At 53.5% G+C, this 14,739-nt stretch overlaps 1 protein-coding gene across 2 annotated transcripts in view; it reads left to right on the forward strand.

The window, feature by feature from the left end:
* The window catches only part of ATP13A2 (ATPase cation transporting 13A2), a 63,758-nt gene extending 50,006 nt beyond the window's left edge, over positions 1-13,752 (forward strand). For both annotated transcript variants that reach the window (XM_008169826.4, XM_065575400.1), the window contains exons 18-29: positions 1,012-1,168; positions 1,651-1,771; positions 2,385-2,509; positions 2,918-3,078; positions 3,833-3,943; positions 4,791-4,870; positions 8,141-8,293; positions 8,992-9,088; positions 10,185-10,408; positions 10,815-10,966; positions 11,093-11,265; positions 12,115-13,752. In XM_008169826.4, the coding sequence (XP_008168048.2) occupies positions 1,012-1,168; positions 1,651-1,771; positions 2,385-2,509; positions 2,918-3,078; positions 3,833-3,943; positions 4,791-4,870; positions 8,141-8,293; positions 8,992-9,088; positions 10,185-10,408; positions 10,815-10,966; positions 11,093-11,265; positions 12,115-12,288 (1,728 nt within the window). In that variant the 3' untranslated portion in view covers positions 12,289-13,752. The remainder of the gene's footprint in view (positions 1-1,011; positions 1,169-1,650; positions 1,772-2,384; positions 2,510-2,917; positions 3,079-3,832; positions 3,944-4,790; positions 4,871-8,140; positions 8,294-8,991; positions 9,089-10,184; positions 10,409-10,814; positions 10,967-11,092; positions 11,266-12,114) is intronic.
* Positions 13,753-14,739: the final 987 nt, after the last annotated feature.

Consider the following 14,739-nt stretch of genomic DNA (forward strand, 5'->3'; position numbering starts at 1 on the left):
AGCTTAGTTTCTCTTAACTATGGGGCTGGCACCTGCTGCTGGGGTGACAGAGATTCCCAGGAGGGGACCGTTGGGATCATCTGGTCTGACCCCTGGATAACACCGGCTGGAGAACTGCCCCAAAGCAATTCCCAGCACGTACCTCCTAGAAAAACGTCCCCTTCTGATTCCAAAAGAGAATCCACCATGATAAATTGTTCCAATGGTTTAACCCCCTTCGCTGCCAAAAATCTACACCCCACTTGCAGTCTGAAATTGTCTCGGCTCAGCCTCCAGCCGTTGGATCGTGCCCATGCCCTTCTCTGCTACACCAAAGAGCGCACGTGGCAGAGGCACCAGAGCTGAGCAAATTCTTTTGGTTCAGAGTTCTCACCGAAAAAACCAGGGCGGGGGAATCAGCTCAATTCGAACCAGACTGAATTTTTTTTCAACATTTTTCATCAAATTGAAAACTCAGAAACCTTTTGTTTCAGATCAACCAAAACCTCTCGGGTCGGTTCAGAATGAAATGTTTCCTTTTGTTGTTTCAAGTGGATCAAAAGGTTTCAGTCAACACATAATGAAAAAAAAATTGAGTTTTTTCATTTTGATTTGGCCATTTTGGGGAGGGTTCTCCCCCCCACCACATACTTTTTTTTTTTTTTTAGTTGGCCAAATATGAGTTTGAAACACTGTTCCCAAATGAAAAGTTGAAATTAAACATTTTAACTTTGAAAAAATAATCATTTTTCAGTCGAAATTATTTAGTCAAATTTGACCCGAATTCGTCACTAGTTTCAGAGCCCCCCAACATGCATTTTTGACACCCCTCTCCAAAAAAAAAAAAAAAAATCTCCCATGGCTCCCATTCCGATGTGCCATTCCTACCACCCCAGAAGCAAGCAGTGCTCCTGGCAGGTGGGTATGTGCCACCGTATGGCTGGACCCCTGCCACCCACAGCTGATGTGCCATGTCATTGTAGCGCCACTTGGCACTGTCTGGGCATCTCACGGATTCCATTCCCTCCCCAGAAACACAAGGTGTCCGCTGGGATTCTCCGTCGGTTCCCGTTCTCCTCCTCCCTGCAGAGGATGAGCGTCCTGGTGAAGCTGCCTGGCGACGCCCCTTCAGAGGCGTACATAAAGGGGGCTCCAGAGATGGTGGCCAGTCTCTGTAAGGAAGAAACAGGTAAAAGGCAGGGACCCACATCTCACAGCTAGGGATGTCTGACCCGCCTGCTGGGTTTGGCTGTCGGCAGTGGAAACCACCTGTTGGCATTTCCCTTTGCTCGCCAAAGACGACCTAGAGAGGAGGACAATAGTGACACCTCTGTTTATGGCAGCCGGATGTTGGAGCCCATTGGTTGCTCCAGGAGATCAGCTGTTAGGAGTTGGGGGGCGGGAGGGGCAGGTACTCACTGAACAAGGCTAAGAATCTCTGCCACCCAAATCTCTCTAGGTCGTGTACCTTTGATTGCCAGCTATTTCAACTTCCTGGCCTTCTTGCGAGCAAAAGGGAGGGGATCAAACCACCATGTGGGCAGTAGATGAATTTCCAGTAGCCCTGAAAGTGCTGATCTACACTAGATCAGCCATTGTTCCCAGACTCGTTCTGCATGTGGTCCCTACCTTGGGCGTAGTCTGCGTTTCTGATACAGCCCTTTTTTGCAGTCCCTCCGGATTTCTCCCAGTTGTTACGACACTACACTACAGATGGTTTCCGGGTCCTGGGGCTCGCCTACAAAACGCTACCTACCCTCAAAACCTTTGAGGAAGCTCAGCAGCTGACGAGGTGCGAGAGCCTTTATGACGTTTTCCTTCCTTCGCACTTTCCTCTCCTCCTTTCGTTTCTTGTGTGACCCTTGGGGCACTTCAAGTTCCCTGAGTCAGCTAGAGCTGGGCAAAAGGTTTGACCAAAATTCTTTTCTGAGAAGAAAAAAGTTGCTTCGGCGACACTTCACCATTTCACAAATGTGTGTCTGTTTCGCTGAATTGTCTCAGCTGGGGGGGGGGAGAACCATAAATAATCATCAAAAAATTGAAATGTTTTGGGGATATTTTTTTTTTTTTTTTTTAATCCAAGACTTCATTTAAAAATGTTCTTCGTTTATTAAACTGATCAAAACTGTTGAAAAATGGTCAGATGTTTCATTCAACCCAAAATGATTGGTTTGGAATTGTCGGCAAACAGAAAAATCACTTCTTGGCCTAGCTCTAGTGTCAGCATTGAAACAAAAATCAATTCATGCTCGCAGTGGTCCCTTCTGACCTGAATCTATGACTATTAGGAGATCTAAATGGCTTTTAAAGAATCAGACACTAACGTAACTGCCAGTCTAATTCACTCCCCTCATCTTGTGCTGGCATCCGACACTTACGCCAAGTGCCCTGTTGTGTCCTGGCAGGGATGCCGTAGAGAGTGGAATGACTCTCCTTGGCTTCCTAGTGATGAGAAACGTCCTCAAGGCAGAGACGGCCTCCGTGATCCACCTGCTGAGGAACGCAAACATCCGCACCGTCATGGTGACAGGTAACCGGCGGAGCTGCTTCTGGGGTGGGGACAGGAGAGGCTGGATCTGTGGAAGGGATCACGTGTTTAAAGCTCATTGCAACTGGAAAGGAATAAGCAGCCTTTCTAATAAGTGTGGGGTCTAGTGGTTAGAGCAGGGGACTGGGAGCCAGGAGTCCTGGGTTCTGCCACTGACTCTGACTGTCCTTGGGCAAGTTGCTCTGTTCCTTCGTCTATTCATCTGTAAAATGGAGCTAGCAAACAAACCCCTGTGAAGGGGACTGGGAGGCTCATGTGTTCGTAGTCCCTTATTTATTAAAGGCCGAGGGAAGATCAGCAGTGTTAAGTCTGGTTCCGGTTGTGAAACCATGAGCCAATGCAGCGCTGTTCTGAGAGGTGTGAACTCCCCCGTTCCCCTCTCCTTGCCAGGGGACAACATGCTGACCGCGGTGAATGTGGCCAAGAGCTGCCGGATGGTGGAGCTGAAGGAGCGGGTGGTGTTCGTGAACGCCTCGCCGCCCAGCCACAACAAACCCGCCGCCCTCAAATTCATTCTCTCCGACGACCCCCAGGGGCAGGAGCAGCCACAGGTGAGTCTGGGCCGGGACTGCAGCAAAACCCAACAGCCTTGCGTGTGAATCCTTTCCCCCCCATGCAATATTATGGGTTATGGAACAAACCGGGCCATGCAAGAGCCCTCTTCAGCCCCCATCCCCCCCAGCTGGGCTTCTGAGGCATCCAGCTGGTGCAGTGGTGAGCAGAGAGCTCGATGCCAAACGTCCCATAGCACAGGGACTCGAGGGCCCTGCAGTGGGACTCACTAACTTGCCCTCGTCCTTTCCTCTTCATTATCTGCAGTGTCGTGTTGCCCCGAGGCCCCTATCGGGCTGGGCCCCATTGTGCTGGGAGCTGTACAAATGTCCTGTATCTTGCTCCTGCAGGCGGCCGGTTCCCCACCCCCAAGAACATACTCCTCCCCGAGCTGTAGCTGACCCCCTTACGCCGGAACGGGCAGGCCCAGACCGGAGCACGGCAGGTGTGGGCTGCTCCGAACTTCCGGCTGGGTTAGGCGGTGGGATCCGGTCAGCCGGGGCAGGGCATCTCCCAGGAGCCGCCTCTCGGGCTCAGCGAGCTGGGGACTGGGTCGTGGATCAGGGCGTGACCCTGATTTGCGGCCGACGGGGTGGCCCAGCTTGAACAAAATCCCGCTCTTGTTTTGGGGTGGAGAGGGAGATCTCCCTGCTCCCCCCGCCGCCGATCACAGACGCTGGGGCTAGGTTAGACTGTGGGAAGAAGTGAAGTCAGCGAAGAGCTGAGCGGCTGCTGCTGTGGTTTGCTCCGCAGGGCCTGTACCAGCAGGACGGCTGTTTCCTCGAGCAGCAGCCCTGCCACTTGGCACTGAACGGGAAATCCTTCGCTGTGGTCTGTGAACACTTCCCCCACCTGCTACCCAGGGTGAGTCCTTCCCTCTCCCGCCTCCGCCGTCTCATGGAAGCCGCCTGCTGGTGGTGAAGCCTGCATTGCAGCTGCTGGGCAGTGGGGACGGCGAAGTCTCCTGCCCACCACCAATCTGTGCTTTACGCATCTCCTCCTTGTTTTCTGCCCATGCCTGGCAGTAACAGAACAGAGACGCACAAGCTGCAGCATTCCCGGGCTGCCATGCGTTTGTCTCCCTGCAGATCATGTAAGGAGGCCGCCCCTGCCTTGTAGGATTTCAGGACCCTGTGTCATTGCAGCTAGGAGCATGGGTGATGCATGAGCTTCCACCCAAGATCCCAGAGCCCCCCCACCACGGCCGCCAGCCTTTCCCCCCAACTAGCGCCCCCCAGCACCAGGAGAGCGGGCGGCCCAAGCCAGGGCCACCACACGGGGAGCCACAGAGGGGGACCTGGAGGCGGAGCATGGGCAGGGCCGTACCTGGCTATTTGGGGAGGCACAGCCTTCCCCAGCCTATGATGCCCGCTGCCCATGGCTAGGAACCTCTCCTAGGGGTAGCCCCTTGGGTTCCCACCATCACTGGTCATTTATGAGGCGTCTCCTGGAACAAACGCTCCCGAGTCCCCATGGGAACCAGCAGTGGGTCCTACATAGCCACATTGCTTGCCACGATCCACCACCCCGACCTAACCACCGTGGAAGCAATCCAGCGAGGAGAGTGGCCCTTCCCTCGGGCAGCAGCCACTCCCATCGCCCCTTTGCCTGGGGTCCATTAGTCTCTACTCAGTAGCCCCGCTGGCTGTTGGTCTACTTAAGTGCTTCGGATGCCGTGACTTACCTGACCACGAAGCCCTTTCCCTTTCAGATCCTGATTCAGGCCACGATTTTTGCTCGCATGTCACCTGAGCAGAAAACACAGCTGGTTTGCAGCTTACAAGACCTCAAGTAAGTTGGGGGAAGAGGAGGAGGAGGGTGACAAGGCGGTTTAAGACCTAACACTTCCTTCCAAAGCGACCTCTTGTCAATGCAAAGCAGGACGCTTCCTTTCTCATGGGCTATTGGCAGCTGTGAAATCAGCTTCCGACCGACCACGCCATTGGATCCGTTTCCATCTTTTCCCTCCCCCCATCCAAAAGCTGGGCGTTACCCTGCTTTCATGCCGCAAAGCCTAGATCCAGCCTTTTCCCCTAATTCACAGGCGTTTGGCCCTTTTATGGAGGAGGGGGTCTAAGCTGCGACGTTCAAATCGGCGTTTTCCCCAAGGTCTGAGCTTGTTGAGAGCCTGGCTTTTGATCCGCACCCATCTCTGGTTTCTGAAGGCAGTGATTTTCTAACTACAGCTTGCGGGGGAGAGAGAAATAAATTAAATAAAATAAATAAATTAATAGAGATATCCCATCTCCTAGAACTGGAAGGGACCTGAAAGGTCATCAAGTCCAGCCCCCTGGCTTCACTAGCAGGATCAAGTACTGATTTTGCCCCAGATCCCTAAGTGGCCCCTTCAAGGATTGAACTCACAACGCTGGGTTTAGCAGGCCAATGCTCAAACCACTGTCAAGAAACCCTTAGGAAAGTCCTAGAGGATTCAGAACCCAAATGCTCAGGTGCTTTGGCTGTTTTGGAAGGGGAGATCTTGGGGGGCTTTTTTGAAGCCAGAGGGAAAGAAACTTTCTCTGGCAGCACTTGGAATGATAGATTTTCCCACACTATCACCCGGTTTAGATTTCCTTTTCCTCCTTTGATCTGTCAGACTGAGAGCTTCTAATTACATTAAACCTGTGTAAGCTACTGAAGTATCCCAGCTACAAATCAACCCATCTTCGAGGCAGACGGCACTTGGAATCATAGAATCTCAGGGTTGGAAGGGACCTCAGAACTTCATCTAGTCCAACCCCCTGCTCAAAGCAGGACCAACACCAACAGAGGCCTTGGCTACACTCGGGACGCGGCAGCGCTGTGAAGCGCGAGTGTAGTCGCGCCGCCAGCGCTGCGAGAGAGCTCTGGCAGTGCTGTATGTACTCCACCTCTCCGAGGGGAGTAGCGTGCAGCGCTGCAGGCACGGATTACACTGGCGCTTTACAGCGCTGTATTCACGCTCAGGGGGGTGTTTTTTCACACCCCTGAGCGCAGCGAGTTGCAGCGCTGTACAGCGCCAGTGTAGCCAAGGCCTAAATCATCCCAGGGTGAGACATTTCATAGAATCACAGAATATCAGGGTGGGAAGGGACCTCAGGAGGTATCTAGTCCAACCCCCTGCTCAAAGCAGGACCAATCCCCAACTAAATCATCCCAGCCAGGGCTTTGTCAAGCCTGACCTTAAAAACCTCTAAGGAAGGAGATTCCACCACCTCCCTAGCAAACCCATTCCAGTGCTTCACCACCCTCCTAGTGAAAAAGTTTTTTCTAATATTCAACCTAAACCTCCCCCACTGCAACTTGAGACCATTGCTCCTTGTTCTGTCATCTGCTACCACTGAGAATAGCCGAGCTCCATCCTCTTTGGAATTTGTCAGGGTCTCAGTACAGACTCTAGGCCGCGTTTCTCCTGCATCATGTACTGGCGTTACTAGCACTTCCAGCAGTGCAGGGAGCTGTGGGGTCTAAGGCTGCAACAACACAAAACTTGTCTGCCAAAAACTTACCACTGTTGCTACAACTGGTCCGTCTCCACTAATGACAGCCGAGATGAGAGCGCTTAACCAGTTGTACTTCACACCCTAGTGTTGCCTCGCCCTGCGTGAGGCAGTGGTTAGACACTGGCCCTTTGGCTACACAAGTGTTCCCATTGTTGTTGCTGTTTGTGGAGCTGCACCAGAGGTAACGGCAGGAAAACTTTGGCAAAGAAGTCCTGTGTAGACAAGACTTACGTGTAAACCGGCAGGAGAACCCAGAATTCCGGAACCTGTGCCTTTTGCAGATCAGCGCAAAGAAACCAATTCTAAGCTGTTTGGGGCAAGGACTGTCTTTTTGTTCTGGGTTTGTACAGCGCCAAGCACCAAGGGGTCTGTTCCCTGACTGCAGCTCCACTGTGTGACCCAAAAATAATAAAATCCAATTAAGATTTTACACAAACGACATAAATTTATTTAATCTAAGTAATTGAGAAATTAGCGCATTTGTCCTTAAAGCTGAATCGACTTCTCTTATTGACTCGAGTCTAAACAGTTTTAAGTACAGAGTTATTGTGTGGGGGATGAAAGACTTTTTTTTTTTTTTTTAAATAAAATAAGCATTTCAACTTCTCTTTCCGGTTTGTTTTTAGTACCTACGTAGGTCCAAAGAAATGTAAGAAGCGATTTGATCACAGTCCACTAGTATGCATGTGGTGGTAGGCATTTCTGATGCTTTTTCATCTAGCAGCAAACGGCACATAACAAGTTCCGGTGGCTGGAAGCTGGACAAATTCAGAGTAGAAATAAGGCGCAGTGAGGGCCATTAACCATTGGTGCCATTTACCTAGAGGTGTGGTGGATTCTCCATCACATGAACTGTGTGAGAATGGTGTCTTCCTGAAAAATACGCCCTTAGCACCAACAGATGTTATGGGCTTGATACAGGGATTGGTGCATGAAATTCTCTGGCCTGGGTTATGTAGGAGGTCAGGCTAGATGGTCCCTTCTGGCCTTAATCTGTGGATTCTGTGAAATGCCGAGCACCCTCATCTTTCTCCAGAGTCGGTGCAGGCTGAAGTTGCTGCGTGTGACAGGTGGACGCATGGGTTGCCCCTATTAATAGAGGCACTAGGTCCCTGCCCCGAGGAGATTACAATCTAAACGTTCTACCAGGTTGCAAATGTCTCCCCTCCTGTAAGGGGATTTGAGTGAATCTTTATGGAATGATTTTTATGGGGAGAAATGTTTCGTAATTAAATGGGGGCAGGGCAGGGAGTTGGACTCCTGGGTTCTACTCCTGACTCTGCCACTGATCCTGGGGCAACTTGGTCCCCTCCTCTCCATGCCTCCATTTCCCTATCTCTAAAATGGGATTGATGATCATTCTAGCCCATCTCCCAGTGGGTTGGTGAAGCTCGTTGCTATGAAGAGCTTTGCACGGGCCTGGTGCCTTTATCGGCAGATCTCAACGTACCGTCAGCGCTTTTAACGCGATGTGCCCAACGTTTTACGACCCTGGATCCAGGGCGCTCCGTTTTCTGGCAGGGAGGAGGTGGGAATCCTTTGGCTTATACTGTTCGTGTGTGCGTGTCTCTTGCCGCAGCTATTGCGTGGGGATGTGCGGGGACGGTGCCAATGACTGCGGAGCGCTGAAGGCGGCCGACGTGGGGATCTCTCTCTCGGAGGCGGAGGCCTCCGTGGCTTCACCGTTCACCTCCAGAATCGCCAACATCGAGTGTGTGCCCATGGTCATAAGGTGGGCTTCGTCCGCCAGAAACCACAGAACCGCATGTCAGGGTGGGGGGAATGGAATGTGGGGTCGGGGTGGAGATGTGAACATGGCATGGGGTTGGCAAATTGGCTGGAAGGACGTGTAGTGGCTGCCAGGGTGTGGCCTGGAGCGCGGGGATTAATTGATATTAATTAACAATATTCTGAGAATCTCAGTGCTTGTATTTTAGTGACCATGGTCTCTGACTCCCTGTTACCTGATCATAGAATCATAGAAGATCAGGGTTGGAAGAGACCTCAGGAGGTATCTAGTCCAACCCCCTGCTCAAAGCAGGACCAACCCCAAATAAATCATACCCGCCAGGGCTTTGTGAAGCCTGACCTTAAAAACCTCTAAGGAGGGAGATTCCACCATCTCCCTAGGGAACCCATTCCAGTGCTTCACCACCCTCCTAGTGAAAAAGTGTTTCCTAATAGCTGACTGCCGAGCTGCCATCACCCCTTCCCCTCACTCTGTCCCCTCCTCCTTGCCCCTAGCTCAGGGGCTATGTCACTTAAGGCTTTTGAACTATCCAAGGAGGTGGCTGCTTGGCCCACAAACCTGGTCTTCCTCCCTGCTCCAAAATGGAGTTGTCGATTCATACCTCTCCCCCTGCACAGAATTGCCTGGCCCCCTTGTCCACAAATGGCGGGTCCGTCAAGTCTTTCTGATCTCTCTTTCAGGGAAGGCCGATGTTCTCTGGTCACCTCCTTTGGGGTATTTAAGTACATGGCCCTGTACAGCCTGGTGCAATTCGTCTCAGTGCTTCTACTCTACACAGTGAGTGTTTCGGGTACCATCCTTTGTGGGTCAGAGGAGAAAGGGGGACTGGCTGGTTCTGGGAAGCTGTAAGGAGACCCTGGAGCCTCCCACCTCTAGACCCCCTGGTTTGAATCCCGCAAGGGCCTCTTGCTTGCCACTGGCTCACAGCTTCTGGCCAGGGCAAGTGAGGTGATAGAGCTGGCTGCTTTGCGGCCATGGGCAGAGAGGCCAAGAGTCGAACGGGCCTGGAGACAGAGCTCTTTTGGTGCCCTGAGAGATGTCCAGTCAGGGCAAGGGCGAGGCGCGCTGGTTGACTGGAGGGGAGGTAGCATTGCTGTTCCGGGTATAAACAGAGGCCTGGATCGCTGAGGCTGTCAGTCGAGACCCTTTCACCACAGTGAAAAGCCCCTTTCACCAGCATGCTGCCAGAGCTGGGGGTCCCGAAGGAGGCAAAACACGAGCTCCCGTGCTCCCCAGTGTCTCCGAGAGTCCCCCCTCCAATGAGAGGGGACGGGCTTCAGAGGAGGTCTCCTCCAGGCCTCGGCTGCAGCTTCGGCACTCGGCAAAAGTGGGGGGTGGTTGAGATTAATGGGCAGAGGGAAGTATGTGTGTCAGGGGGGTGGGGGGGGCTCAGAGGTTGGGGAGGGGAGCGTCCTGTGACGTGGGACGGTTTTTGGGTCCTCTTTGTAAACGGGTGTTTGTAACTTTGAAGGACAGAACGATAGAGACCATAATGCACCACTGCCTGCTGGAAATGGAACTGCCCGACCATGTGTCATAGCCCCCTTTACTGCCAGCAGCAAACTGGGATTCTCCTTTAGCTCACCTAGGCATGGCCTGTGCTTTTCATAACTGAGCCCCCAGGCCGGTCTGAGCAGCGGGGCTCTGCAGCGTAGCAGCCACCGTAATGTCCTCGTCAGCCACTGATCTGTTGCCGTATTTTGAATTCGGGTCTTTCCTCACAAGATTCTGCTTTAGTGACTTTCCGTCATTGCTGGATTTGAACCAGTGACCTCAAGATGAGGCTCTGTACCCCACTGCCCAGTCCCCTGAGCCATCCCAGTCTGCTCCTGATGGAATATCCCATTTCTCCTTCTTTCATGCCCACACCCAGATTAACACCAATCTGAGTGACTTCCAGTTCCTCTTCTTTGACCTGGTCATCACTATGACCGTGGCTGTGCTGATGGGCAAGACCGGACCTGCCAAGGAGCTGGGCACAAAGCGCCCCCAAGGGGCACTGATCAGTATTGTTGTCCTCGGCAGCCTCCTCCTCCAAACAGCTCTGCTGATCACAGTTCAAGTCATGAGTTACTTCATCACAGTCTCACAGAGCTGGTAAGTGTCTGTCCTTGCCTGGAACCGGCTACGGTAGCTAAAAGGGGAGGACACAAAAGCTCATTTTGGCCTCGTGAAAGGTACCATGTTGGGAATCCCCAATCAGGGCTGGGGGTATCCTGTCTCCTCCCTGGCCAGCACCACCTGCATCAGGCACCGGAAGAGCAACCTGCCCCCAGGGGAAGCTCCTTCCCAACCCCCGTCAGATGGGTCATGCCCTGAAGCATGGCGGTTCGTACCCTTTCTTGTCCACTAATCCTCAGCTGGGAACCAAATGCTGCTCTCTGCAGTGGCTCGCTCCAGGCCAAGCCAGCTGCACGTTGCAGGCAGGTCCCGCCGGATTGCGCCGCTGTCCGCGGTCAGAGGCTCGTGCCTGATCCCTGCCCCTCCCCTACTTCTCGCCCAGGTACGTCCCGCTGAACAGCACAGTGAGTGCCCCGCAGAACCTGCCCAACTACGAGAACACCGTAGTGTTCTGCATCTCGGGCTTCCAGTACCTGATCCTCGCCGTCGCCATGTCCAAGGGGTACCCCTTCCGGGAGCCGCTGTACACCAACGGTAAGAGCCGAGCCGGCCTCCTCGCCGCACCTCTTGTCTGTAGCAGGGGGTGGTTCCCATGGTCACTTGGCTCCTGTAACCAGCCCAGCGTGTCCTGGGTCCATGATGTCTTCTCTTGCCCCACAGTGCCGTTCCTGCTTGTCCTTGTCGCTCTCTTCGGCCTGACGATGGGGATCACTCTTTACCCGCTGGGCTTCGTGAAAGCCGTGCTGAAGCTGAAAGACATAAGCGACATGAGCTTCAAGATGCTGCTGCTAGGCATGGCCACGCTCAACTTCTTCACAGCCTTCATGCTGGAGGTAGGAGGATGGGGGGTAGCTGAATTGGGGGTGAACCCCCGGCTATGGGGGCAGGGTTCCTGTGGGATCCCACCCTTACTAGTGCCCCTCACTAAGCCCCCCACGGGTCAATGTTCCCAATGGGCTGGGGAGTGCTGAGCAGAGGTGTGGGGCGTGCCCCCCCAGGGGAGTGTGGAGGACCGTCCAGGGGGCGTAGCAGGATCCAGGCTAGCCCCCCACGAAGGTGGGGGGAGCACCACCCAGCCCCAACCCGACCCCAGCTCTGCTCCGGTCAGGCTCCCAGCCGCGGCCCCACACAGCCCTAGCCACAGCCTAGGGCCAAGGCTGAGGGCAAGGCCGGGAGTGGAGCCGCACCTGGCCAGGGGCCTGACTGCCAGCCCCCACCGCAGCCTGGCTGCAGCTCCGCTCCCGCCCCCAAACCCACTCCCAGCCTCAGCCCCCTTACTCCTGTCCGCATCTCTCCCTCCTCCCACACACCCCCAAGCCGCAGCCCCGCTCCCAGCTACGGCTTGGCAGGGAGGCGCAAACGGGGGCAAGGGAGGTGCCACCCTCAAAAGTTTGGGGACCGCTGTTCTAGAGCCAACCAGTGCTACAGAGTGCATCAGCCGGAGGGGACCCCTCTGGATTGCGTGAGGATGGGCTCCCTGCCTGGGCCCTTCTGACCTGCTCCCCAGCACAACCCTGATCCAGGCCTATCCTCCCAGCTTCTCCCAGGGACAGGTGGCCAATGAGCCGTTCCCTTCCACTGGAATCCTGTGGGTGTGTTGGGAAGGGAGCGCGATGCTGGTATGAGCTCCCCCCCCCGTTCCCTGCCCTGACCCCACGTCCCTCTCGTCCTCCCCCCTCCAGACCGCCCTGGATCACGGCATGCTCAACTGCCTGCGGCAACTGCGCCAGAAGAGGGCCTCCAAGAAGCTGTTCAAGAGGTTGGAGCAGGAGCTCAGTCAGCAGCAACCGCCGTCCTGGCCGCCGTTGAACGAGCCGCTCTTCGCCACGCCCAAAATGTCCATCTCCGGGAGCTAGCCCCGGCCCTGGAGAACCCTCGCTCCAGGGACAATGTCCGTGAGTCCAGCAACAGCCTGGGGGAGCTTTCCGGCCTTCCCCGATCCAGCTCCATTTATTTATGTTCCTCTGTCCGTCGCTGCCTTCCCCATGGGCTCTGGCTACTGCAGGGTTCTCGGTGCCCAGCCCCAGTGAGACGCCTCACGCTGATGGCCCCAAGGTGCTCGTCTCAGGGGATGGATGAGGGAGGCAGAGGAAGGGCCGGGGAGCCCGTCTCCCCTGGGGTGCAAGTACTCAACCCGCCCTCGCCCTGGAAAGCAGGGCAGGTGGGGTTACCGCGGGAAAGCCCTCAGCAGCACTACCACAGAGCAGCTGCCCTCCGCTCGGAAAACTATTCCAGATCTCTGGCGTGCCTGGGTCAAGCGCCAGTCGGGATTAGACACAGGCAAGTGACTGGTCCAGTCGCGCCCGTGACTCAGGAAGAGGAGCTGACATGCTGCTATGTTGTAGTCACAGTGCCCCGTCGAATGGTTACCTTCCCCGTAAGAGGCCCCAGCGGATCCTTCATCCCCCGTGGGACCGCCCTCTTCCACTCGCTGGGGGTGGCTGGGTCAGTGCCACAGCTGGGTGATTTGCCCTGGACTGGGCGTGGAGCGGTCCTCTCAGCTATGTTGCACCTTGTCGGGGAGGGATGTTTGAAAACGGGGACCCCCTCTCACCCCGCACCCTTGTGTCCTTGGTGTTAAAAGCCACTAATAAAAGATGGCCTCTGTTGCCATGGTGCTGCACTCGTCTTGTGGCTCCTCTCACTGTGAACAAGCCACCTGCATCCCTCCGCAGACGAGGCGGCGACCTCCGAACGGCCACGCGTAGCAGACACTGTTAGCTCGCCGGACCGGTTTGCAACCCAGCTGCTGTAGCAAACGAGAGTGTTACCTGGCCCGCGTGATGCTCAGCGCTCATTGAGAGACGGGCATGACGAGCTGCTGGAACGTGACAGAGGATGGGATTAGAGATATTTAATTAAGAATATAGTTGAGAGCTGTATTTATTCCACACTCCCCCCCTCGCCTGTTCGTCGGAGCAGGTAGAATTGTAGCAGTCGGCTGTACTGTCCATCCAAACCGATCCTTGCCTCCACTCTTGAGACGTGCCTGGATTGCTGTTACTATCCCAAAAAGTTGGGTCATTTGCCAATTCTGTAGCCGAGAAGCTGCGGGCCAGATTCCAGTTTGAAAGCCGGGTTTGTGCACTTCCACTGCTGATGGGTCCTCTGCTAGAACGTTACTGGTGACACTTCGGCAAAGTGATGGAATTGAAATGGAAGATGTGTAGGATGTAAGCTCTATTTTTATTCGTCAAAGTGTATAGAGAGGGAGTGTGTGTGTGTGTGTCTGTGTGTGTGTGTAAATCATGTACAATCTCCAACTTCGCTGTGTTGCTTTTTTGAGTGTATCTAATAAATCAACATTATTTTCTTGAAAACTAGCTTGTGCCATTTAATTCTGAGGGGCTACATTTCCCAGGTGCGTTACAACTAGGCAATGGAGAACAGGTACTGAGATCGAACCGGGCTACCCGGAGACTAACACGTGTCGACCAAGAAATAGGAACATGTATTTGTGATTACATGGAAAAATTCCTTTCTTCAAATAACAAGTTAACAATAATAGTCCTTATTTTTCATGTTTTTTACTGAGTACTGTTGGTCGTGGTATTTTTGGTTTTATATCTGCTTCTGTCACTTGCACAGTCTGATGGCTTTACTGATACAAACCCATTTTAACGCTGCCAAATGCAAGGTCACACATCTATGAACAAAGAATAACAGGTCACTGTGACGTACCCAGGGTACAATCTGACCTGCTGAACAGCTGTGTCCCCTCAGTTCTCTGACCTAGGGTTCAGTTTACACTGCTTCGCTGTGAGAGCTACCACTCCGGATGTGATCACACACAGCCTCTAGCATGTAAGTCACTCCCAGTTATACTGCAGGAGTGCTACAGCCGGCCACCCTTGACATACACTGCAGACAGAGCAACACCTGCAAATTCCCAGTCCCAGACTTTCCCCAGAAATGTGTCTTGTACTGCCCAGCCCTCTCCTGGACAACACAAGCTCATAGAAAGTCCGTCATTTTATTAATAGAAAATGATGTGCACAGATCCTGTATCCCAAATGGAGCTTCCCAAACACTTCGATCCAAGCACCCTGGTCTAGATAAAACAGTAAAATTAGTTTATTAACTACAGAATGGTGGATTTTAAGTGAGTACAAGTAATGAAGCATAAAAGTCAGAATTGGTTACAAGAAAATAAAAAGAACAGGAGTACTTGTGGCACCTTAGAGACTAACAAATTTATTAGAGCATAAGCTTTCGTGGGCTACTGCCCATGCATCCGAAGAAGTGGGCTGTAGTCCACGAAAGCTTAGGCTCTAATAAATTTGTTAGTCTCTAAGGTGCCACAAGTA

Source organism: Chrysemys picta, chromosome 21 (genome assembly GCF_011386835.1).
Source record: "Chrysemys picta bellii isolate R12L10 chromosome 21, ASM1138683v2, whole genome shotgun sequence".
Taxonomy (NCBI): domain Eukaryota; kingdom Metazoa; phylum Chordata; order Testudines; family Emydidae; genus Chrysemys; species Chrysemys picta.